The sequence below is a fragment of the Lemur catta genome, chromosome 5 (assembly GCF_020740605.2).
Source record: "Lemur catta isolate mLemCat1 chromosome 5, mLemCat1.pri, whole genome shotgun sequence".
NCBI lineage: Eukaryota > Metazoa > Chordata > Mammalia > Primates > Lemuridae > Lemur > Lemur catta.
This window is the reverse complement of record NC_059132.1, coordinates 10,598,431-10,625,500: the sequence shown is the minus strand read 5'-3', so window position 1 is coordinate 10,625,500 and position 27,070 is coordinate 10,598,431. Positions and strand designations below refer to the sequence as shown.

At 36.5% G+C, this 27,070-nt stretch overlaps 1 protein-coding gene across 4 annotated transcripts in view; it reads right to left on the bottom strand.

The window, feature by feature from the left end:
* The window catches only part of RBM27 (RNA binding motif protein 27), a 63,726-nt gene extending 40,503 nt beyond the window's left edge, over positions 1-23,223 (bottom strand). Inside the window, exons 1-6 of one of the 4 annotated variants that reach the window (XM_045551125.1) lie at positions 22,951-23,223; positions 12,559-12,677; positions 7,663-7,787; positions 3,150-3,241; positions 2,293-2,486; positions 1,277-1,540 (exon numbers count right to left, since the gene is read on the bottom strand). In XM_045551125.1, coding sequence (XP_045407081.1) covers positions 1,277-1,540; positions 2,293-2,486; positions 3,150-3,241; positions 7,663-7,787; positions 12,559-12,677; positions 22,951-23,009 — 853 coding nt within the window. In that variant the 5' untranslated portion in view covers positions 23,010-23,223. The remainder of the gene's footprint in view (positions 1-1,276; positions 1,541-2,292; positions 2,487-3,149; positions 3,242-7,662; positions 7,788-12,558; positions 12,678-22,950) is intronic. The other 3 variants (XM_045551128.1, XM_045551127.1, XM_045551126.1) reach the window with 3 other exon arrangements.
* Positions 23,224-27,070: the final 3,847 nt, after the last annotated feature.

Below are 27,070 nucleotides of genomic sequence, written 5' to 3'. Positions count from 1 at the left end.
AGCAGGTATATTCCCTACTTTGCATACTATGAGATTATGACTTGTTGAGATAGCAAAAAACAAGGTCAAGAGGAGACTACTAGCCACTATTAAATTAACTAATTTGCTATTAAGTTTTCAAAATAAAAACTCAGATACTTTAAATAAACATTGATTTAGCAAAGGCTGGGGGGAGGGGGGAATAAGGGCATTGACCTAGACGATTTAATTTTAATGATCTACTCTCATTATTCTAAAGCAATTGTTCTTGCTATATCTGGAAAATAAAACTATAGTTTAAAATATTCAAGTGGACATCATGTACAAGGTTATTCACTGCAGCACTGTTCATAAAAGAAAAATATTAGAAACACCCCAAATATCCATCAATAAGAAACAGGTTAAATACATTTTTGTACATAAAGAACGCTAAGAAGCTTAAATAAATATTGAGGAACCTCTTTACATTTTAAATTATAGGAAATACGGCTAAATGAAAAAAATATTATGCAGAAGTATGAACAGTATACTAGCATTTATGTAAAAAAGTGGGGAAGAATATGTACATATATTTGTTTATGTATATATGCATAGACTATACTTGAAAAGAAAAACAAGAAATTGATAATATTAAGTTGGCCTTGGGAAGAATTCTGTGGGCAGGAGATCAGGATGAGAATGAAGTAACACTTGAATTATGATCTGACTCTATTCCCCACTTAAATAGAATATAAAAATATATGCATTCTATATGTATAGAAAAAAAGTTATGATGTCTATTATTTGCTTGATATAATATTAATACAAGCCAGGGACAAGGGGATGGGAGTGTAGATAAAAACAAGATTGCCCATGTAACTGTTAAAACGAGGTGATGTATATGCTGAGGTTAATCATATTATTTTGTTAACTTATTTCCATAATAAAAAATTAAATACACACATACTGATTCATTTATTCAAATAAAGTCAGCAAATCAAACTTCTAAGGTTATACATGTTTCAATTCCCAGCACCAAACACTACAAAAAGAAATTACAATTCCTACTGTCCATCAATTTTATGGTATGACTATGAGTGTTTGAAGGAACAATGAAAACAACAAAAACAAACTAAGAGTCAGATTTAAACATTCCCTTGAATGTTACACCATTAACTCAAACATATGCCAAAAGAGATTCTCTTCCTCATTCATCGCTTTTAACAAAATCTGGACTATAATTAAAAGGCATGCAACATACGCAACATTTACTTTACTAGGACTTTTAGGTACAAAATGAGAAGGTGGTGATTTTTACCATCATAATCTCTGCATCGCCTCTTTGGTGGTGGGTTTCGACCAAAAGAATTGGAAGAGCTATGATTGTTATAGTAATTAGACCAACTCTCAGTCGTGTTTTCAGAATGGTGAGCAGGTGCGATCACAGTAACAGTGCTGGGAATAGACTGCGCCCCGGAGGAATACTGCTCAGAAGAGTTCGGAGGTGGTGCAGACGCAGGCACGTAGGAACTCTCCAGGTCATTCCTCTCACTCTTAAACTTTGATCTCTCCCTGTGCTCTGCTTTAGAGACAAAATAAAAACAAGATACAGAGAGATGAGACATTTTATGTTCTTAAACTAGGTTTATTTTGTCACGAAAACAGAATATTGCTTAAACTTAATGAGCGGTCCATATTTCAAACTGTCATTATTAATATATCCTAAAAGCAGGAACATCAACTGTCTAATATATCTTGACCAATAACTTCTGCAAAATCATCTTTTGTAACAGCAGCATCATTTACATTTAATGAAAAAGGTTCAGCTTCTCTATTGATATTTAATAAGAATCTTATCTAAGAATTGACTTCCAAGCTGACATATCTCAGGAGATGAGTAGTTGGGATCCCAGAAATCTACTTAAACTTTTTTCCTTTTTAATTTTAAAAACTTTAGAAAACCTTATTAAGCAAATCAATTACTTTTAGAACACAAAACAAAAAATGCAAAAGCAGACAACCCTCTTCCTTAACTGATAGCTTTGTTGATTAAAGGACATTTGTGTCAATTATATAAAATGAGTTAAGTCTAGACATGTACTATAATACACTTACAAATACCTTCTTTTTAATCAAACTCCCTTGACTCCATCCCAAGAACAGAGCCCTGTCTTTGTAACAAAATCAATACTGAGTTTCTTGAGACAATTCCAGCTTTTATAGTGCTTAGACATAATAAAGGTACATTTACCTTTAAGGGAATTACTTGTGCCCTCATGATAGAAAAAGATAAGCAACTACAGAGTTTTTAGGGGGGATACTTCATCTACTCACCAACATTCCTATTTGGATCCCGGTCTTTGCTGCGCCCCCTACTTCGGCTTCTACTACGACTCAGGCCTCGGCTCTTACTCCGACTCTTACTCCTGCCTCTTCTCCAGTCATACTTCTCCCGGTATAATTCATTCCGCTCATAGTACCGGTCGTAGTCTCTCCACTTGCCATCTTCTCTTTTTTTCTCACGTGTTCTATAATACACAGATATAAAAGCCATAGAAACCACGTCTGCAAACAAATCTACAGTATGAAATACTCTCGAGTCATCAAAATGCATAACGTCTATGCTTTTTTAGAAAAGTTACAAGACCACCACATAATTCCTCTAAGCCAGTATACAAAAAGGAAAAAACATTCCCACTTCAAGTACACTGGGTGGGGAGGAATGAAAAAAAAGAGGAGAATCCAAAGTATGGGAAGGGGTAGAAGGAAAACAGAAATTTAGAACTGGAAAAGAAAAAAGGTTCAAAACAAAGTTCTCTTAAACAAAGACAGATATTTTTGACGGTAGGTTGATGATTCAATACACAAACTGCACTACTTACAAAATGACATGGATGATTTTAATACTGAGCACCCCTAACCAAATGGAACATTTCATTAATATTCTCTAAGGAGACTGCTCCCACCCCTGAGCTCTTGGGGAAAGCACATAATGATGACTGTTTATAAAAGCAACAGAAAGTAAAACAAAGACAAAAAACAGAGAATGGAGGGAAGAAAGGTAATGTCCTCTTTTTTTAGAGTTTAGAAAGAGAAGCATCAGTTCATATGTTAAAAATCCCTTTAATGCCCTTGCAAGGCAATGGAAAAGCAAGTTATCAATGTCTTCCTAATTAAAGATAAACACAAACCTTCGTTCACTAGATTCTGAACGAGACTTCTGGGGACTAGGATATTTCTTTTTTCTGCCATCTCGTTCTTCCTCCACTGGCTCCTGAAATACCTAAATGAAAACATTCATTAGAAATAAGATCAGAAGATACCAAGAAACCAACAAAAAATTTTAAAATTAAAAAAAGAACAGTTCTTCTATAAATTATGAAAAACATTCACCTAGTATTTCTGGCATGAAAGAAGGCACAAATAAATATGCTGGAATACTAAAGTCAAATCACATTCAGAAGAGTTAGACATGAACAACAAAAAAGATGCTCAGGTTACTTTAACAAGCATTGTGTTAATTTTTAAACGTTAATTTAAGGTAAGAAATGGTAGTGTAGAAAAAAACAAGCAATTCATTCTTTAAGTTGAAATAGAAATAGCAAATCTCTAAGTATCAAAGGGTAAAACAGTTTATATTTTCCTAATTATGAAATACATTCACACATAAAATTCATTTGAAGAACACTTAAGATTTAATTCACAGAAAAAGTTTTGGAACAAATGGTTAGGTTAATAAATACTATAAAACTATTTCATGTAAATTATGGAAAAATGTTATTAGAATTAGTGGAAATGTTAAGACTTCTCTTAATGCCTAACAGTCAAGAGGGACCAGGAATTTTTTATTTTTATGCTTTTATTGTTGTCTTTAAACAGAAGTTGATCTCAAACCAGATATATAGCCTTTACTAGAGAAAGGTGAAATAAAGTCATTTGCAAAAGCTAAACAAATGTCCATCTAAGGGAGAAGCTCACTTACAAATACCCAAATCAGGAAGTGAATGAAGGGACCAGGAGACAACAATTTCAAAAAATTCAGGCAACATAAAATGGCAGCCACAATATGACAACCATATGGTGTTGGCAAAAACACTACACAGTCATTAGACTGTATTTAAATACAAAGGATGTATTACTCCACTGTGATGCAATCAGCAAAATCCAGATAGTAAAAAACTCTACAAGACAAACAATTGGGTTTTTCACAAAATAAAATTTAAGGAAAAAGAAGAGGTAAAGAAAAGAGGAATGGACGCATTGTGCTTCATAAATCATGGCACATATCTACCAAGTTGTTTTTCTGGCCCCAGGATGAGTTGTGCCAGTGATTCAAATTCTCTCACCTGGCTCCCCTTGTGACCAGTAGTCTAATTATAACACAACTGATGGAACAATATAGCTGAGGATCAAGGAAGAAAGTTAAAATGGATAGTCCTTAGACAGATTTGCTCCTCCATATCCTGTTCTGAGCAACTGTATCAACTGAGCACAGACCAGAAAAAGATATTTTAGCCAAAGATACGTCACCTCAAACTCCCTTCCTTCCACATGATCTAACAGAATTACTATAAACTATTATATTTATGCACCATTAAATGAACTATGTCAGTAATTAGAATTAAGTTATATAAAAAAATCTTAGAAAATGAGAAATGTCAGAAAGCCTCAGTGGGGCAGCTCTACACAGAAACAGGTTATTATCCATTTTTCACAATCCTCAAAATTAGGATTTACTACAAAGATACAAATAAGATACTGTTAACAATTTGGGTTTTTTAAAAACTGTTCTTTCAGGCTGGGCCTGGTGGCTCATGCTGTCATCCCAACACTTTGGGAGGTCAAGGCAGGAAAATCATTTGAGGCCAGGAGTTCAAGACTAGCCTGAGCAACATAGCAAGACTCTATTTCTACAAAAAAAATAGACAAATTAGCAGGGCATGGTGGTGTGTGCCGATGGTCAGGAAGATCACTGAGTTTGAGGTTGCAGTGAGCTATGGATGATGCCACTCCACTCTAGCCAGAGCGACACCCAGTTTCAGTCAGTCAGTCAATAAACTGTTCTTTCAAAACTCAAGATAATGCAAATTTTCTCTTATATTTAAATCAGCTGCCTTTCAAACAGAAACCTCTAAACCACTGAACTTCAATGACTGTGAAGGACAACACACACATGCTGTAAAAATTCTAATTTATTATAAAAGATTTAGCCTATACTGCAGACAAAAATTATATACTATAAAGTGCCAAAGAAAAATTTCTATAAAGGTAACAAAAAGGTTTCTTCCTATTTCCATTACTTGAACAAACATACAAGCAGCCTCTCCTATTAAATTTTATTAGATAAGTATAGGGCATGATATAAAAACAAGAGAGCGCTGATGATAGTGAAAGTGATAGTGATTACTCAGCTGATCTTAATTAAATATAGCCACATTTTCCTTTAATGTTAGATCAGTTCAATCAGCCTACCATTTAAAAATGAATCAGAAATGGCAACTAAATGAAATGTAATCCTTAGAATGAATTGTAAAAATGGATAATATGCTATAAAAAAGAGATAATGTTGGGCCAATTGAAAAAATTGGATGCAAACAGATTTAAGTGTTATACGGATGCTAAATTTACTAAAATTGGTAACAGTATCATAGCTCCCTAAGAAAATGTCATTATTCTTAGGAAATACACACTGAAGTACTTGGGAGTGAAAGGAAAAGATGTATCTGACTTACTACCAAATGATTCAGAAAAAAATAGTCATGACTACGAACATACAAAGAGAGCAAATGGGACAAATCTTCAATAAGTAAATCTAGGCCAGGCAAGGTGGCTCAGGCACAGGCCTGAGCACGCGGAGGCCAAGGCAGGAGGATTACTTGAGTCTAGGAGTTTGAGACCAGCCTAGGAAATACTGAGAACTGGTCTCTACAAAAAATAAAAAACTTAACTGAGCATGGTGGTGTGTGCCTGTAGTCGCAGCTACTCAGGAGGCTGAGGCTGGAAGACCATTTGACCCTCGGAGTGGCAATGATGACACCACTGCACTCTAGCCCAGGCAACAGAATGAGACCCTATTTCAAAAAGTTTTAAAAAAGGAAATCTAGACAGATGTCTTATTATTCTTGGGTACTATTCTTGTAATTTTTACGTAAGTTTAAAATTATTTACACGGGAGGCTGAGGCAGGAAGACTGCTTGAGCCCAAAGTGAGGCTGCAGTGAGCTATGATGATGTCACTGTACTCTAGATGGGGCAACAGAGCAAGACTCTGTCTCAAAAAAAAAAAAAAAAGGCTGGGCATGGTGGCTCAGGCCTATAATCCTAGCACTCTGGGAGGCCAGAGGACTGCTTGAGCTCAGGAGTTCAAGACCACCCTGAGCAAGAGTGAAACCCCACCTGTACTTAAAATAGAAAAATCAGCTGGGTGTGGTGGCGCTTGCCTATAGTCCCAGCTACTTTGGGAGGCTGAGGCAGGAGAATCGCTTGAGGCCAGGAGTTTGAGGTTGTTGTGAGCTAGGCCGATGCCATGGCACTCTAGCCCAGGTGACAGAGTGAAACTTCCAAAAAAATCATTTTGTCTTGGCCGGGCGCGGTGGCTCACGCCTGTAATTCTAGCACTCTGGGAGGCCGAGGCGGGTGGATCGCTCGAGGTCAGGAGTTCGAGACCAGCCTGAGCGAGACCCCGTCTCTACTAAAAATAGAAATAAAAATTATCTGGACAACTAAAAATATATATACAAAAAATTAGCCGGGCATGGTGGCGCATGCCTGTAGTCCCAGCTACTCGGGAGGCTGAGGCAGAAGGATTGCTTAAGCCCAGGAGTTTGAGGTTGCTGTGAGCTAGGCTGATGCCACGGTACTCACTCTAGCCTGGGCAACAGAGCAAGACTCTGTCTCAAAAAAAAAAAAAAAAATCATTTTGTCTTCAGAATAAATGTAATAAAAACAAATATTAGAAAATATTTATGTGTCAAGCACTAAACTAGGAACTACTTATATGTATGTACATAAAATCTCATTTAATCCTCAATAAGTACTACCATAATTCTCATTTTACTGATGTGAAAATGAGGCAGAGAAGTAACTTGTTACAGAGCTGTTATTTTAACTCATGCAAACTAATTACAGAATACACATTCTCATTGTATACTATATTGTCTGTATATAGAAAGAATTACAAATGAGCTCTAAAATTTTCTTCTTGGTTCAAACAATTAGGTTACCATCTATAATCATGTTTTTATACTTTAAACATTATAAAAACACTTTTTAAATTTTCCTTCCAATGTTCACAGTAATGCTTATAATTCATTTAACTATTTTAAAAACTGTACGGTTAAAAAGAGTAAATGGTTTCTCCATATACATGAAAATGTGTTACCTGATGATTTCTCTTGAGGTTTCATTAATCCTTTACTTTCAGTTAAGCGTCTATATTTAACAAAGTTTTCTTTTTCTAGAAGTCACTGGATAAGATTTCTTTGAACTCTTCAATATTACTAAAATATTTCTTAGATTTCTAAACAAGCTATCTGAAATTTTTCCAACTCTGTAAGTCCAAGGAACTAAAAGAATCATTGCCATACCTAAAACTAAGAAACTTCAAGCAATAGACAATTGCTTCTAAAGGGCTCAGCTTCCAACTAAGGCTACTGGTGATAAGATATAAGAAGCCCTCAAAAGCACAAGAAAAATTTTGCATTACCTCTTCTTTAATTTCTTCTTTCTCTTGGACCAGTGGTTTTGGCTCAGGCTTAACTGGTTCCAAAGGTGGAAGGTAGTTCTTAGTATAGAGACTTTCGAATAGCTTGTCCACAAAACCTGAAGTTTCTAAGTAGAAAAAATAATATTTAAGTGTTACACAAAAGAAAACAAATGTTTGACAACAAAACTGTTACAAAACCTTAGGAAAACAGGACATCTCGTACACTGCTGGTGGGACTAAAATGGAGTCCTACATTATGGAAGAGAAATCCATTTGCAGGTTTTTAAATCCTTCTAAAATACCTGCAAAATGATATAAATGTAAGATTATTTGTTGGAGTATGTTATAGCAAAAGGTCAGAAACAACTCAAATTTCCATGAATAAGAGTCTGGTTAAATAAATTATGGGACAATCATACAACAGAATAAACAGCAGCCATAACGAGTGCTGATAATCCTAAACCTCAAAGGATATAAGTAAATATGTGTGTTTTTATCTATATAAAGAAACTGAAAGGATACAGAAACTGACAAAATTGTGTACTATAGGTGGGAAAGGGGCAAATGTGGAACAGGTAAGAGACTTTCATGGTGTACGTTTATATTGTTGGATTAAATGCACTGCCTACCTACTCAAACAACTTAACTGAAAACTATTAGGTCATTAAATATGAAATGTCTGATTTCAAATTAAAAGTGTAGTTTATTATATCTCAAAACAAGAAGCAGTACAATTAATCAAAGTATGTGGCCAAACTATCAGCGATTTTGCCATCTTAACAGTAGCTTGTGCTAGCAGCGAAGAAGCCTACAGAGTGGCAATGAAATCACAAAAGGTGTTCTCCACAGCTTGCTAAGAATTGAATATTTTTCCTTGCAAGAAGTGGTCCGAAGCCCGAAAGAACTGGTAGTCTGTTGGTGCAAGGTCTGGTGAATATGGTGGATGACGGTTTCAAGTCCAGCTTCTGTAGTTTGAGCAGCGTTGTTTGTGGGACATGTGGTCGAGCATTGTCTTGCAAGAAGATCAACCTGTTTCTAGTGACAAATCTCAGTTGATTAATCGCAAGCATCCTCATCAATTTTACCCACTTGGTTGCAGGAGACATCCACTGTAATCGACTGACCAGATTTCATGAAGCTGCAGTGGATGATACCAGCACTGGACCACCAGACACCATTAGGTTTTTTTTTGATGAATATTCAATTTTGGACCATGTTTCAGCACTTCATCTTTATCCAACCATTGTGCCAAATGCTTGCAATTGTCAAAAAGAATCCATTTTTCATCAGACGTAACAATACGGTACAGAAATGGCTCACCTATATGTCGTGACAGCAAAGAAAGGCAAGCTTCAAGACAATTTCTCTTCTGACTCTCCTTTAATTCATGCAGAGCCCATTTATCCAGCTTCTTTACCTTGCTAATTTGTTTCAAATGGTCCAATATTGTTGGAATAGTAATGTCAAACCTTGCTGCTAATTCACGCACATAGGTTGAGAAGGATTCACTTCCACTACAGCTTTCAGCTCATCATTATCCACCTTGGTCTCAGGTCACCTACATGGCTCATTTTCAAGATCAAAATCACCACAATGGAACTTCTCAAACCACCAATGTACTGTACATCCATTTGCCACATCCTTCCCAAACACTTTGTTGATGAATTTCAAGCTGTCTGCGCTGCACTGGTTCCAAAACGGACTGAACTCATATTAGAAAATAATGTGAATTTTTTTGACTTATCCATGCTTTCACAAAAATTGCTCTAAAAATATTTTGAAAGATAATCATAAGCTAAAATCTGCATTTGTAAGACTGAAGATGTCCCTTCACAATAAAAATAAAACAAGAAATGTCAAAGTGAAACGTCAGATATCAACTGTCAAACTTAGTACTTAAGGCAATCAGACATTTCATACTTAATAACCTAGTATATTATTTTTTTTTAAATCAGTTGAAATATATATTGACATGAAAATTATATGAAAGTAACTTTTTGTGTTTTACTTCAAAGGCTGCACTACTTTAAAACTTTTTCATACTAACTGAATGGGAGAACCACATGAATTTACTAAAAGTATAAATGTCAAAATATTTATACTGTCTTATTAAAACCAAATTTAAATAACTTGTATTGGTCCTAACCTAAGGAACAGCTAAACAGTATATTAAAAGCATAACACGGGCTCTACTCATACTGCAATTATTACACTCTCTACATAAAAGCTATTTCTGAATTACCTGCTCTTCAAAAAAGCATCTTCTTATACACTTTACACTACTAATTTGTGTAGTAAGCATTATTTCATGATTATAAAACTGTTAGCTCTTATTATATATCTTAAGACAAAAACTTAATCAGGCCCTTCAAAAGCCTTTCTAATCAGAAGACTTTTTTTACACTTCTTTATTTAAAACAAAATTTATAACATGCATTACTTTTGTAATTTGGAAGACACACAGCCCAATTTTTAGAAAATCAAGAAAAACATCTAATACATCTAACATTAATATTCAAGATATACTATTAAGATTTTTAAAAGCATATTAAAATAGAGTGTATTCATTTACCACTACCTTTTTTTATTTTATTTTTTAAAGAGTCAGGAGGTCTCACACTCTGTTGCCCTAACTAGAGTATGCTGGCACAATTAGCTCACTGCAGCCGAACTAGGCTCAAGCAATCCTCCCACCTCAGCCTCCCAAGCAGCTGGGACTTGTACAGACATGTGTCATCACGCCTGGCTAATATTTTTATTTTTTGTACAGAATGGGTCTTGCTTTGTTGTCCAGGCTGGTCTTGAATTCTTGGCCTCATGTGATCCTCCTGCCTTGGCCTTTCTCTCAAAGTGCTAGGATTATAGGTGTGAGCTACCTTGCCCACCGCTAATACTACTTTAAAATGTAATATAAACACAGGTATAAGTCTAGAGCTTCACTGTCCAATATGGTAGCCACTAGCTGCATACGGCTCTTTAAATCTCAGTTTAAAATTTAATTTAATTTAAAATTAAATTTAATTAATATTGAATTAAAAAATCTGTTTCTCAGCCATATTAACTACATTTCAAGTGCTCAATAGTCACATATGGCTAATGGCTACTGAATAGGAAAGTACACATACAGACCATATCATTGCCCAAAGTTCTACTGGACAGTTCTAGTAGAGAAAGACATACACAAGCAGATAACAGTGACTTTGTCTCTGGTGGCTAATTGATGATTATTTTCTTCTCCTTTTTAAAATGTATTTTATAGTTCTTCCTCATTTACATTGCTTTTGTAATTAAAAAATACTAAAAACATTTATGGCTTTTTATCACAGAAATTCTTAGATATCTAAACATACATTTGCCTCTTATCCCAAGTATATTTACTATGTTTTGCTTTTTCTTTTTTCATGGCTCTACATTTCACATTACTCAACTTTAATGTAAACTAAGTAATGTTAATTAATGTATTTAGAAAAGAAAACATTCATTTGTACTGGGGAGAAATTCTGTAAGTATTAGCCATTGGTTTTGTTTTGTTTACAAAGAAAGGCATAAGATCCATGAAAAAATAGGTAATCCTGTGTTTTAGATTAAGAAGCCATATTTACTCTTTTGTTCTGCAGTAAAGGATATCTTCTCATCACCAACAGCTCGTTTTTTCTTTTTTTTTTTTTTTGAGACACGGTCTTGCTTTGTTGTCCAGGCTGGAGTACAGTTGCCAAATCATAGCTCACTGTAACCTCAACCTCCCGGACACAAGCAATCCTCTCAGCTCAGCCTCCCAAGTAGCTAGGAAAACAGGTAAATGCCACCATGCCTGGCTGATTTTTTTAAATTTTTTTGTAGAGATGGGGTCTTGCTTGCTGCCCAGGCTAGTCCCAAACTCCTAGCCTCCCAAAGCACTGGGATTACAGGCATGAGCAATCACATCCCGCCACCAATAGCTAGATTAACCAATAATTATTATTCATATTCTTGTTCATCCATTCAATAATATTTACTAACATCTTCTATGTGCCAAGTACTGCAGGTTCTAAGTCTCCACTCTCAACAAAAGGAAAGACAAACAAGGGGGGTGGGGGAGGGGCAGATAAACAGGCAAATAAACATATGACAGGAGTGACAAGTGCCATCAAAAAAAACAAAACAGAGTTGGAATGAGAAAAGAGTGAATGGAGACATGGGGTATACTATATTGCATATAGGGCACTCAAGGGAAACTGCTCTGAGAAGATGACATTTGAAAAGAGACCAGAAAAAAGCAAGGAAGGAATCCACATTTCAGGCAAGGGTAAAATGAGTTCAAAGGCCCTGAGTTGGGAACATGTTTGCCTTATTCAAAAAACAGTCAGGTAGTCCAATGTGGCTAGAGTGAAACAAGTGAGGGTGAGTGGTAGGAGATGAGGTCAGAGCAGCAATAGGGAAAACTTCAAGAAAGCTCTCTAGACCACAGAAAGGACTTTGGTAAGAAGATGGGATGTTAAAGGCACAAAGAGATGAAGATCATGCCCATCTCTTCTAAGATATCAAGAAGCCCCAGCAAAGAAGGGAAAAAATAGATGGGTCCATAGTCTTAATGAACAGCAAGAATAAGCAGCTTCATTATCCTTAAACTGTTAGCCCTCAACTATCAGGTAGGCTCTACCAAAAGCTGCAAATAACCTAATCACCTAAAAAGCATCAGAGCTACCACTGCCTCAATATAGGAAAGCAGCAAAGAAGGGAAAAAATCAGTTCTGCCAAAACACATGATAAATAATTAAGCACGAGTGGGTATATTCAAGTAGTCAAAGGACCCTGACTACCTTCTTTCCTGTCAAGGTTTTATCTTCAAGACTTTTCAGGAAGTTTTAAATTCAAAATCTTTACCTAAATACTTGGTTGAAGGCCCATAATAATTACCTTTTTGTAAAAAGACATCAAGTTGATCAGCACAAAAGGCTTTCAATTCTTTCTCAGGTTTGTCCTTCTTGACCAGTGCTACAACATAGTTGGCTAAGGCTGAAGGGTCAGCATCACATCTATTTAGACAAAGAGAAAACAAAAATTTAAAAATACATTTTTTTCAAACAGTGATATCATTAATGAAGTCACTCCTATTTTGGAAAACCAAAGATCAAAACTTTATTTTAAAAAGTGACTGCAAACACAGGCAACTAAAATAATAAACAGCTTATCTATATGCAAGTGAGATTTTCCTTTTCATTCTACAAAATAACTAGTCTGTCTCCCATTTTTGAGGTTCTCATTAAACCAAATATCATGGACCAGGTCTACATTTATTTGCTCTCTCAATGGTAGTAGGGAAAGGGTGGTAATTGACCCCTACAGGTTGCTGTTTGGTTCCCAGCCTCTAGAAGCACTGTCAACAACACCTTCAGGAAATACCTGTTCCATGTGACCAATAAGGAAAAAGCAAGGGGAGGTGATGGGACAGCTTTCCCCTCTCTTCAAGGCAGGAGCATCTAAAAATGGCTATCAATACCACTGCTAATCTCTTAATGAGTATCTTAAAGATCCTTTTTAAAAGGGAGAACATGAGAAGGATGGCATCTTAAATATTACTAGGAAATGCTTTAGCAGCTGTAAGTAAGAAAGAAAACATTTAGGGATTAGAAACAGAAAGGAGAAGAGAAGTGGTGAAAGGGAAGCAAACATAACCTTTATCTACCTCACATTTTTTTCAGTCAGTAGTGACCTATGACCTAGGTGACTTTGATGCTCAAAATCATCTCCCATCCCAGGGCAGCACATGATCTTTGGGTTGTCAACTCCTGATGTATAGAAATCTGTCAGACATTTCATCTACATCACATGAAACTAAGTTTTCATGGTGTAAATATACATTTACATGTAATATTATATTATATATATTTAAAATTCCAGATTTCCCCATAAATGCATATTTATCTAACATATATCCTTTATGGCAACGGTCCCGAACCTTTTTGGCACCAGGGACCGTTCTCATGGGAGAAATTTTTCCACAGACTGGGGAGGGGGGATGGTTTCAGGATGATTCAAGTGCATTACATTTATTGTGCACTTTATTTCTATTATTATTACATTGTAATATATAATGAAATAATTATGCAACTCACCATAGGTTGAGGACCCCTGCCCTTATGGCTTCATAGGGTTGTTATGAAGGTAAAATTTAAAAATTCAGAATGACAGTAAATAAAATCATTATGCAAGGAAAGTGATTGTATCCCTATAAAACACTATTCAAATCCAACTAATCTTGCTCTATAATCCTTGGGCCTCCACTGTCAACCAGAAAGTTAAAAAGTTTCAGCTCAAAGCTGTCAATCACATTTCCAACAACTTTACGAGATTAGTAAATAAAAGAAAAACCAAGCACCAGCATATTTATTACTTCCTTCTAGTTTTTATCTTTAAAGTTCATAATTCAACAAAACAGTTTTCATTGCCAATATTAACACTGTCATGGCAAAGGCTGGCTCTTTAAATGTTCAAGCACCAAATTCTAACAGAGAGAAAATGTTAATGACTGCCAATTTTACAAAACTCAGATCTAATTTAAAAAAATTATGAGCAATGGTCAAAGTGTCAAAGATGATGAGTTATATATTAAAAATATGCAATTTAAAAGGAAGTCAAGATTTTTCTTAGGTAAAAAATATAAATTACATTTTGGAGAATTATAAACAGATCACCTTAGTAAGTCCAAATGCTAACTTTTAAAAATCAATATATACATATTATATAGTTGAATTTGCTACAAGTATAGATCTTAAGTGTCCTCGCTATAAAAAAAATGGTAACTATTTGAGCAGATAAATATGATAACTAGCTTGATTGTAGTAATTATTTCACAATGTGTATATCAAAACATCACATTGTACACCTTAAATATGTACAATTATTTAAAAAGAAAGCTTTTAATTAAAAACAGAAATAGTGGATATGTAGCATTTCTATCTTTAAAAAATATTACACATGCTATGCTCACTTTGGCTATTCTATAAACACCTTAAAATAGAGACGTGTAGGTAGATTTAGTTTTACTCCTGAGAAAGATAAGATATTTGATCAATATAGTTCTAATCAACATTCATATGCAGGGGAGAGGGGGGAAAATCACATTTCCACCTTTAAGTAAGTTCAGATCCTGGATAGAGATATTCTACCATAGAAGAGGATTTAGAAAAATAAATAGGAATGGTATAAAATGGCAGTGTTATTTTCTTTGGTGTTGTAAGAACCTTCAAGGAGTCTCATGATCTGGAAGGTATAATGCTAGGTATGGATACAAAACACAGGCAAACATCCAGACTACTAGATAAATGGAATGGTTTTTAACAAACCCAGATATCTTTTACATATATTTAGTATTCAGACTCTAAAAATTAAATGCAGATTTTGGTTGCTTCTGATGAAATACATTCTGATGTGATGGTGTTAAAAATCAAGATGAAGAGTTACAGGAAGGTAAAAGAGCAGAAAAAAGACCAGACTCCAGAAAAAAAAATGATCACAGAATCTAAACATTTGTTTAATGACTGTTACTGATACTTAGAATTCTGCACCAAATACAAAAGCATGTTGACAGGCAAAAGAATAGGACCATTTAAATTTAATAGCTCCTAACATGTATCCACAAAGTGCACTATGAAGAAAATCATCAGTCTAAAATAGTAAGTCACACTAACTGAATGATGAAACTTAAATACGTTGGGGAATTCTGTACCGTAATTTTCTAGACTTTTAAGATTATTCTTACTTATGCTTTCAACATACTGACCTCTTCCTATATAATCTTTAAAAACTAACAAATATCATACTGTAGTTATGGTACTAATGCTAATATAGTAGCTCAACAAGACTTCCAGAAGTGTGTCACAAAAATCTGAGCATAAGACCCTTGGTAGAGTACAAGACAAATGCAAGACTGCTTTACTCCCTCCAAAGTCATCACTTCTTACTTCTCTTACCCAAAAAGAAGTATTCAAGAAGAGTACTTAAAACCTTTTAGCTATTTATTTGGAACCAAGGCTCACTGGAATGAAAGAGATTTTCAAACTTTGGATCCATGTTAATTATACATGTTTCTAGACATGTACATGTTTCTATTATAAGAAAGAGATTAGAAAAGGTAATAATACCCATCTTAAATTGCTAATCTACTATAGAGTCAACTAAATTTGTAAATTTGTAAAGATAAATTAAGTGATCCTCTCAAGACCAGCCACACAGCACACCTGTGGAACTAAAACTCAGCTGCAATTCCACACAAGTAAAATCTATTTTATAACACATACGTGTCTCCATGAAAAATTAATGTATCCTAAGTTTCAACTAATAGTTGAAGAATCAACAAAAGAAATTTCCTAAAGCTTAATGTTAAGTTACAAATGATTCCTTAATATTCACATCTTGTATAATAACATTATAAGAACATGTTTCAATTATCTTCGAAGTTATTTAAAAAATAAAATCAATTAGAATGAATTTTTATTAGGGGAAGCTGACAGAAATACTGCCCTAAAAATGCCTTATCAGTACAAACCTCAAATTTGTCTTTTCCCCCTTTTAATGAAATCTCCATTGCACATATATTACACATCTGCTGAACTGGCACATCAGCTTTACGGAAGATTTCAGATATATATTCAATCCTAAGATCAAAGAGTAAAGGTCCTACCTTTGGCCCCAAGCCAAGAAACACTACTAAAAAACCATTATAGTCTATTTGGTTTAGGAAAAAAGCCAAGACGACTTAGACCTTTTTCTCTTTCAGAAAAATTTACCTATTTCTGAATATGGGCCAAATTTTAAGTTCTTAGTGTGATCTTTGTTTCAGAGGTGAGACAACTAATAAATGTGCTAATGAGTCACAGAAAAAAAAAAATCTCCTGATCCTAATATGTATCAACAGCCATTAAAAATGTCCATATTCTTTGGTCAGTAGTTACATTTATGGGAAACTAGACTAAGGAAATAAAGGCAAATATAGGAAATACTACTGGCACCTTCAGACACTAAAAAATACATATTCATTGTATAAAAATAGCATTACTTTTAACAAAAAAGTACAATCAAGATAACCATTCTCTTATTGTTGGATGTTTGTGAAATATTGGGCATCCAAAGTGATGGTTATAAAAGCCATACACAAATATGAAAAATGCTTCTGACGTAGTGTCAAAGAAATTAAGATACAAAATTTTACACTGAGTCCAATGATAGATTCATAAAAGTCCACACACGGAAGAAAAACTGAAAATAAATATCCACAAATAATTTTCTTTTCTCTTTTCTGTATTTTCTGTAATGCAATAAATGTAATAAAGGTAATGTAATACTTTTATTTTTAATTTAAAATAATGAAAGTAAATTTAAAAAAAAGTCTGACTCTGAGATCTGTGTTCAGATTATTCCCTTGATAAGACAGTACTGGAAAAAAATAAGTGAAAATGGACCTGATTTTAGAACTTGTTAATACATATTAAAGATATTTAAATATTGGTACTTCTATTTCTTTTCAAATGAAGGTTTTCTGTCTTAGTCCATTTGGGCTGTAATAACAAAATACCTTAGACTGGGTACTTTATAAATAAAAATTTATTGCTCACAGTTTTCAAGGCTGGGAAGTCCAAGATTAAGGTGCTGGCAAATTCAGTGTCTGATGACGGCCCATTCCTCCTAGATGGTTCCTTCTTTGTCCCCATATGGCAACAAGCAGGGGTGTCTCCAGTCTCTTTTACACAGGCACTAATCCCACTCATGAGGGCTCTGCCCATTGATGACCTATCACCTCCTAAAGGCCCTACCTCATTTTTTCTTTTCTTTCTTTTTTTTTTAAGAGATAGTCTTACTATGTTGCCCAGGCTTGAGTGCAGTGGCATGAGCATAGCACACTATAACTTTGAACTCCTCAGCTCAAGCGATCCTCCCACCTCAGCCTCCTGAGTAGCTAGACCTACAGGCATGTGCCACCATGCCCAGCTAATTTTTAATTTTTTTGTAGGGACAAGGTCTTGCTATGTTGCCCAGGCTGGTCTCAAATTCTTGGCCTCAAGCAATCCTCCTGCCTAAGCCTCCCAAAACACTGGGCTCACTGGGAGTGAGCCACCACGGCTGGCCAGAACCTTACTTTTCTAATTGTCAACTAATCTAAATATACATATGAAGATGTTCATTTAAACATTTACTGAGTGTTTACTAAGTGTCAAGCATCTTGCTTGGTAATGGAATTACTTTGAGTAAGACAGACCTTGCCCCGTAGTCATGTGGCCAAGAGATGGGTATGAAGACAAATAATTACAGTACAAACTAACAAATGGTATAAAAAGAGATTAATAATGAAGTAAGTAACAACATTGTGAGAGAATAAGAGAAGACAGTGGTAAGAAACATAAGGCTATAAAAGTAACTCTGGCTTCCAGCCTATAACTATTGGGCCAGGAAGAATGAAGTCAGACATATTTAGGAAACAGACCAAAGGACTGAAGAACAAATATGTTCTTAACTTAGTAGACTAAAACTTGCCAACTGGTCTTCTGGCCAAAATGTGTCCTTTTCTAAGAAAAAGTAAATGGTCTCCTTAAACAAGTCCCATAGCACTTTAGAAGCATGTTAATTCTTTGAAGCCACTAAGTACACTTTAGTAAATTATCAGTACTTCTCAATCTTAAGAACATGCCTCCAAAATACTCATTTAACCCTAGCAGTTTATTTATCAGGAGGCCAGGTCTAACAAGTGCTAGATGGTGATTTTTCCTCCCATTTGGGCAACTGCAGAAATTAGTAGCCAGAGTTTAACTTGGTAAGAACTGCTAACCTATAGTAGCATGTAAACTCTAGAGTTCAACCAAAGTATACCTTCCATGACCACTGAACCAATAAACATGAACCAAGAAAATAATCTTAGTCTGTGAACTTTACTGCTGCTCTTGACATCATATACTTCAAGATGACAACATATTCTATCTCCTAGTGTGCTTGCAAGGACCCTGATATGGCTAGGACTCACAGAAAAAAATCCTGCAGATCAGGTCTATGACTTTCACTACCAATTCCTATTCCTGCTTTTAGGACCTGCACTGAGATTTTGGATCTGTCCCACATTAGACTATTATTTTGTAAGTGGCAGTGGTGCTTAGTATTAATTAGCAAAATACTTTCACAGAGTTTAATACATTTTCATATTCCCAAAACCATAAAATTTCATTTATATTTATAGAATGATTCTGAGGTACACAAAGTATTTTTTATAGTCTGCATAATTAATACTCATACCATATTTGCAAGGTAGGTAAAAGGCTAATATAATTTAGCTCCGTTTAAGAGAGAAAGGCTAGACAATTTCTCCAAAGTCACACAGTGAATCAGAGACAGATATGGAACTACAAACTAAATGCCCTGATTCATACAATGCCCTAGTAAAATAGACAGATAGATGCAACTGTCCACAGAGTTTACAAACCCCAACACTCTTTTTAAAATATACACCAAGACAAATTTTTACAATAAGCCAAACAACTCAGCAGTGAATGATACATGTTTACATCTAATTAACGTATATACAAATAACTTAAAATATTCCCCATTAAATAAAACATGCTTTGGTAGAAATTCAGGTTTGTTATTGAAGAATGCTTGCCTGAAGTATTCCTAAACTTGCAGAAATTTCTTCAGTGATTCATTCATCCTCTTGATTTACTTAGAACCTTACTTTTAAGGCAGTAGTCCCCAACCTTTTCAGCACCAGGGACCAGTTTCATGGAAGACAATTTTTCCATGGACGTGGGGCGGAGGATGAGCTCTGAGGCCCTGTCCCTAACAGGCTGCGGCCTGGGGGATGCGGACCGCAGTTTTAACGGGTTCACATACTTAAAACAAGCAGTCATTTCTGATAGAAACCACGACATTTCCAAATTGTGCATAATCTCTACATAGTCTCTACAACTATCACATCTAGGATATTTTGAAAGAGATAAGGACCCCACACAAGAGGTGTAAGGTCTAGTCTGTTCACACAGCTGTAGGGAAAGAGACATAAATTTCTTGACTGAGATATTGGTTTCCCTCATTTTACTGTACTGCCAACAAAAATGGTGGTACTGTTTTTATTTTCCCAGCCGGCTAGGAGTCATTTCTTCCAGGCTCCCTCATTCTGTCTTTTCTCTAATAAAAGTAATAGATATGCTCCACATCTACAAAAGGAGTGGAAGGTACTAGATAAGCTCTAATAGCCCATGACATTTCTAACTTGTCTATGGGGAATAATCACATGTAAACTAGATTGGTTTAGAAATACCTCTTGTTGCATGCCTTTGTTTCACCAGTGACAAGATGTAACATCTTAAAAATCCCCCCAAATTGAAAGCTTTTATAAATTTAATCAACTGTAAATTAAGCTAAATAAGAAAAAGCGACAGGAAATCATGTGCACAGCCATACTTTGATTCCAACCTAGCCACTGCAACTACATTATCTCAAAGCCTAACAACTGCTCTGAAATGCTATGTTGTAGCAACATGCCAATCTGCTATGAAAATTTTCTTGAATCTGGAATATGCAAAAAAGTAAATTTACAAACACAATCCACTTTAGCATAGCATTTATTACACTTTAGGATATCTAAACAAACAAAAAATAGTTTACCATAATGACATACTAAGGATGGGAATATATATGATATCTGTATTTGCATTTTCTATTTATTAATATCTCCATCCAAAAACATTACTTATGTGAGCTAAAAATAAGTATTTTTATTTTGTAGCTCTAGGAAAGCCACCTACATTGTTAAATTCTAGTGCTTTTAGGCCTTTTTTTAACCCCAAATGAGTAACAAAAATTTTTTTAAAAGAAAAGAAAAGAAGCATATGTGCTTTAAATTGAATATATAACTCAAACGGAGAAAATAAATAAGTAATCATTTTCAAAGACAATTTTTACTTTTGAAAATCACAGAATAACACTTAGCGATTAAAAAGCAAGCAAACAAACCAACCAACCCTAGCACAAACAGCCTTAGCAAGATGAAGCACCTACCCAAACTAAGTTTTTACATTAAGAAAAAAAAAAAACTACCCAGAGTAAAACATTTTAGGGAGTTTAAAAAAAAAAAAAAAGAAAAAGCAAATAAGTGTAACATTAAAAGCTGTTACCTTCTACTCAAGACATAAAATATATATTTAATACTTCTAAATGGATCTCTACCAACAAACAAAATCACAGCTTGTGTGGAATATTGTTGAGGAAAAAAAAAGGCAACAGGAATAGCAGGTGTACAAAATAAAGAGTTAAGTCTTTTCTTTTTTAGTCTTAAATAACAAAGACAAAGAATTTTTTAAATATACAGACCTTTTTCTTTTGTCAGCCTTTTCCATATATGGTCAATTTCACTATATCTATCTTATTTCCCACTTTTACCACAGTCCACTTCCATCTTTGTGTCCCAAAACTTTTTATTGTAAGGAGAAAAAAGCACATTCAAGAGACCCATACACATAACAAATACATAACATATACCAAACTTTCAAGTGTGCCCAGAAGTCATTTTCACTTTAACTAGACCACCACTAATCTAAAACTCAGAAGCCCTTAGTACACATTCATTCATTCATTTATACCTGTGCTCTACTCTCACACTTCTCATCCTTAGAATGTAAATGCCACTTCAGACATCAAAATTCCCCTAATGCTGCGTCCATCCCTTAGGCATCTTGTCTTCACAAGGCTAACACACTAGACTATATAGATGACTCTCTTCCTCTATGCTACCTTCCCACCCAAAGAAACCAAAGTAGCAAAAAAAAAAAAAAAAAAAAAAAACCCAAAAGTTAATTAACAAGGTTTCTCAGAAGAACCAGGAAATAGATGACAGGGAAGTACCTTGACATTGTCTCCCAAGAGCTCCAACTTCATCATGCCTCCACATCTCCCAAATTACTCCCTATTTTCACCTCTGAAAAACACTCAATTTTTCCACTAATGCGATCTAATCTAATGAATCAATGCCTGCCCATCTTTTCATCTACCCCTTTTCTTTCAGGCAGAAAACCCTAATCCCCAGTAAGAGTATAAGTAAGAAACACATATGTGGAAGGAGCAAGAAATGATCCTTTCCCTTCCATTCCCTCTTTCCAAAGAGTTGGTTAAAGACATCTCTCTCCACCTCATCATCCTCCAGTCTTTCCTCTCCCCTACCTAGGAGATCTGTTCCAGAAACTAGCTATACCCCAGATCCCCTAAATCAACACTCCACAATCCTACATCCTTAAAATGGTTATACAACAAACAGAAAGTTCCTATCTCTTGCTACCCCTTTCAGGGGTACTTCCAGTGATACTTCCACAACTATCTAACATTCCTCAAAATATTTTAAAAAGACAGGTCTCTTTTCAGCCCTTAACAATAATCCTACACCCCAATTATCTTCAGCTGTCCTCTAAAAACCCTTATTCTTTCTACTACTCCTTTTATTCCTCCAAAATCTGTATCTAAAAATCCCCAGATGCTCCAAGTATACCCCTTCCAAACACCACCAATAATATTACATACCAGTGTAGCCCTTTGAACCCTCAAATAAACTTATAAAAACCTCAATTTTCTTCCCAACGTCCAATGATATCTAAAGACCGCCAGTTCTCCTAGCACTATCAACTCCTCAGTAATACTTTAAAATCCTTTAATATCCTTGCTCTCATACTTATCAGCTCCCCGATAATTTCTAAAACCCTTCAATGCCCACACATCCCTTTCGGCCACCCCATGGTATTTTTTAAATCCTTCGGTATTTTTGGACCCTCAGAGCTCACCAATAATTGCTGTGCAGCGTCCACGTCCCTGCCATCCCTGTCCGCCCTAATATTTAGAAAGGGCCCTCGATACTCTGCTTCTAGATCCAGACCTTTTAGTGCAGGAATAATACTGTTTGTAAAGCACTCGATAGTCTGCTATTCCCTTCAAGATTCCAATATTCACGTTAAAAAATACCTCGACAGCCCGCCACCCCTCATTCTCAAACAGCAATATTTTAAGTTCCCTCACAATCCCAGCCACCCCTCCTAGCACCCCAATATTTATATTTAAAAAGCCCTCGCTGTCCTTGCCCCCCCCCAGCCCAACATCAACACCGCCTTTACGTCCCCAGCTCTCCCTCCCCCCCACGACGGTGCGAGTACTACACAAGACGTCGCCGGGACCTCCGCCCCGCGGCCCCTCAGCACCGCCCCCCGGGCGCCTCCCCTCCCCCCACGCCCCCGCGGGCCCCCAACGCCCACGTTCGCCCGCCCCGGCCCAGCCTGCCTCACTCACATCGGCTCCAGTAACTTGGCCAGCCAGGACTTGAGGGCATCCACATCCTCTATGAGCATGGTGCAGGGAAGGCGGGCTCGGCCGCCGCTCTTCTTCAGGCCTGCCGTGGGTCTTCACTCGCCGCCTACTCACGCTCTCTTCACAGCTCCCGGTGTCCCAGCCCACCGGGCATCTCAGGAGACTTCAACCTACTCCCCCGGCCGGGGCCTAACAGGAACTAACCCAAGAGCCCTCACTCAACCTAGCCCGAAGGCTCAGAAGGGCGGGAGAGAGCGCCGAGTGGCGGGCTTGGGAACCAATAAAAGAGAGAGGGCCGTGCGCGCACGGCCAATGAAAACGCTCGCTCGCCCCGCCTGCTGGCCGTACCCAGTTAGGGAGGAGGGGATATAGCAAGGTAGGTGGAGAGCTTAAGTGAGCTCCTGGTGCAAGATGGTATCTTGGAGAAGGTGCTGTGCCTCTTAAAGGGGCCGCGGCGCCTTTTTTTGACCACGCCGCCGCCCGCCGCGGAATACCGGTGTCTGCTGCTGGGAGTGCCCGGGGGAACCCGGCGAGCCCCTCAACCTGGTTTCTTCCTCTCGTTTTTCCTGGAAACACACACTTGTGTCCCGAAATGACTCAGCTGTAGTAAATCTGCAACACAAAGTGCAATACGTTCACGTTCGACACATTGCACAGAATGTAAAATTTTACTTTTTTTCTTTACACGCTCATTTTGATCGGCACTCACGCTTGTATTTTTTGCGCTGTGCTTTCATTACGCAGAATGTTTCTGACAACCATGCCTTGGAATCCAATAACCGTCATTTTTAAAACGTGGCGCACGGATGTAAAAGCCAGAGGCCGTTTCAATTTTACTAGTATTATTAATAAATGCTTTATTTAGGAAGAACAATTATTTCAATGGGTTTTTTTTAAAAATTAGCTTTTCATTGCATATCTAAAATTTAGTGAGGTTTTGGGAGGTTTTTTGATCAGAAAAATTTTAAAAATAATCTTTTTTTAAAAATTAGAAATTACCAAAATGGGCAACTTAGTTTGAACTGGATGAAAAATCCTTTTTGGAGTTTTCAAATCACCAACTTAGCATTGATGTGAAAATGTTTATCCCACAACAAATACTGATTTGTGCCAGCACTGTGCAAGGTACTAGGAGTCTAATGGTGAGCAAAACAGTGCCTCCTCTTAAGAAGCTGAACATTTTATGGGGTTATGAATTCTAATAATAACATTTTGAAAAATACCTGATGAGCACACACTTCATATAAAGGAGATGGATCAACCCCAAATAGGCAGGTATACTACGTATGTATAGAACAGGTGTGAGCAAACTTTTTCTGTAAAGGGTCCCATAGTAAATATTTTTGGTTTTGTGGGCCTTGCGGTCTCTGTGGCAACACTCAACATGCAATCTCTTGGCATGAAATTGGCCATAGACAATGTGTAAACCAAATGACTGTGGCTATATTCCAATAATACTTATATAAAAATTTCAATTTATGTAAATTTTCACATATCAGAAAATACTATGCTTTTAAGTTTTTTTCAACCATTTTAAAATGTAAAGCCATCATAACCTTACGGATGTGCAAAAACAGGTTCCAGCTGGGTTTGGCTTGCTGGCCAGCGCAGTTTGACACCCCTTACATACAGTAATAAAAGCAGAAGTGCACTTAGAAATCATCTAATGAAACTCCCTCCCTAACACTCTCCCCACAGCTTTGCAAATGAGGGGAAGAGCCCAGAGAGACAAGTGTTTTACATAGAATCACACATCTGTAGATGGAGCATAAGTAGTATCCAGAGCTTCTGACAAGAGCTTTCTCACATCCAGCCTGTCTCCTCCCCTCTCTCCTCCTCCCCTCCTTCCTTTATGCTTATCCACATTTTCCCTCCAAAGGAGATGAAGTGTTACCCCCCTAATGACAGAAATTTAAAAAGAGAAATGTGAAAGTGTCTTGCTTAGGCCTAAAGCTAGGCAAGAACTTGATAAAAATGGAACAGAAATTGCCTTTATTACAGTAAATTACTTCTCTGCAAGAATTTTAAAGTACTCTTTAAAGGTATTTCTGGAACAAATTTTGCAGGCCTTATTTCAGAGATGAAAACACTGAAATATCGACTTCCTAGTGACCAAGCACATTACAGAGAGTAGAACAGACATGATTACAATGATGAGATTTGGGTTCAGGAACCTTGGGTAATTTTGTTTTCTTTTCTCTATTTTCAAACTGCAATGTTATTATATTGCTTTTCTGAATTGACTACATTATATATATGTATATATATATGTATATACAGACTATTCCTTTGAATGTAGATATTATATCCCAAACTGTATCTTGAAGAATTAGCTTTTGTAGAAGAGTTGTTTGTGCAGAAGTAGAAGTGGGATACAATATCCTACCTACTTCCATGCCTGGCTCACTCCATTTACTGAATGTTTCATATTTGGTCAGTAGCCATGGGCCAGAATTTTACCATGTACTTTATTCAGTAGTATTCATTGTGTGCACAAAATTGACTCATCTGCAGTCCATGAATGGGGCAGTGATTTCAGCCATACAGTTATTAGGCTACCCTGAATGCAATGCATATATATATGTATTAATTCAATACTCATAAAAAAATAAAAAAAAATTCAATACTCATATACTGAGTGCTGGTGACTATATGCCAGATTCTGTGCTGGAGCAAAGACAAATAAAAGTTGGAAGTTATATCCATTCACTGCATTTTGGGAGCTCAGATTCTGATGGCCTAATAGACATTGGAAATAATAATCATAGCTAAAATTGCTTAGCACATACTCTGTGCCTGCTCTATGCTAAGTATTTCAGTGCATTATTGCCTTTCATGCTCACACTACCCCTATATAACGGACACTATTCAAAGAAAAGAAAATTGCATCCCAAAGAGAAAATCGCATCCCTAAGCTAATGAATGGAGGGGTCCAGCTTTGAATATACCTGTTTGACTCCAAAGTCCACACCTCTAGCATTCACTAAAACCATCTCACTAACATTGAAATATGAACTATGTGATTTTATTCAAAATTTATTCAACAAATATGTGTTCAGCCTATTACCATCTGTTAGTTACTGTTCTTAGGTCATAGAGAGTAGGATTGATTGTAAATACATTTTCTTTCCTTTGTTAAGGTGAAGGTTAAGGTGGATACTTAACAAAGAATGACTTAGAGTTCTCGTAGTTTTATCTTCACAGGGACAAAGAGAGAAAGATGCCAATTTATTTAAGAAAAGAGAGATTCTTTTTTTTTTTTTTTGAGACAGAGTCTCGCTGTGTTGCCCGGGCTAGAGTGAGTGCCGTGGTGTCAGCCTAGCTCACAGCAACCTCAAACTCCAGGGCTTAAGCGATCCTACTGCCTCAGCCTCCCCAGTAGCTGGGACTACAGGCATGCGCCACCATGCCCGGCTAATTTTTTCTATATATATTTTTTAGTTGGCCAGATAATTTCTTTCTATTTTTAGTAGAGACGGGGTCTTGCTTTTGCTGAGGCTGGTCTCGAACTCCTGACCTCAAGCAATCCACCCGCCTCAGCCTCCCAGAGTGCTAGGATTACAGGTGTTAGCCACCACACCTGGCCAAGAGAGATTCTTAATAAGGGGCATTGAAAAGAGATGACTATGAGAAAAACAGACATCTAAACTATCCTCATTCAAACCAAATTCTTGTCTTCGCTTGAAGGTAACTGGGCCTAAACCAGGAAGAACTGTCAATGTTGGGATTTTATACAAGGGTTGACAGAGATAAAAAGGCCTTCCAGAATCAGAGTGGATCATGCTAACAAATTGACTTTTTTTTGTTCTTATTCTCCACCCTATAGCTAAAAGCTGACCCAGATGTCCAATAAGAGGAGTTGAGGCCGGGCGCGGTGGCTCACTCCTGTAATCCTAGCACTCTGGGAGGCCAAGGCGGGTGGATACCTCGAGGTCAGGAGTTCGAGACCAGCCTGAGCAAGAGTGAGACCCCCATCTCTACTAAAAAAATAGAAAGAAATTATCTGGCCAACTAAAAAAATATATACAGAAAAAATTAGCCGGGCATGGTGGCGCATGCCTATAGTCCCAGCTACTCGGGAGGCTGAGGCAGGAGGATCACT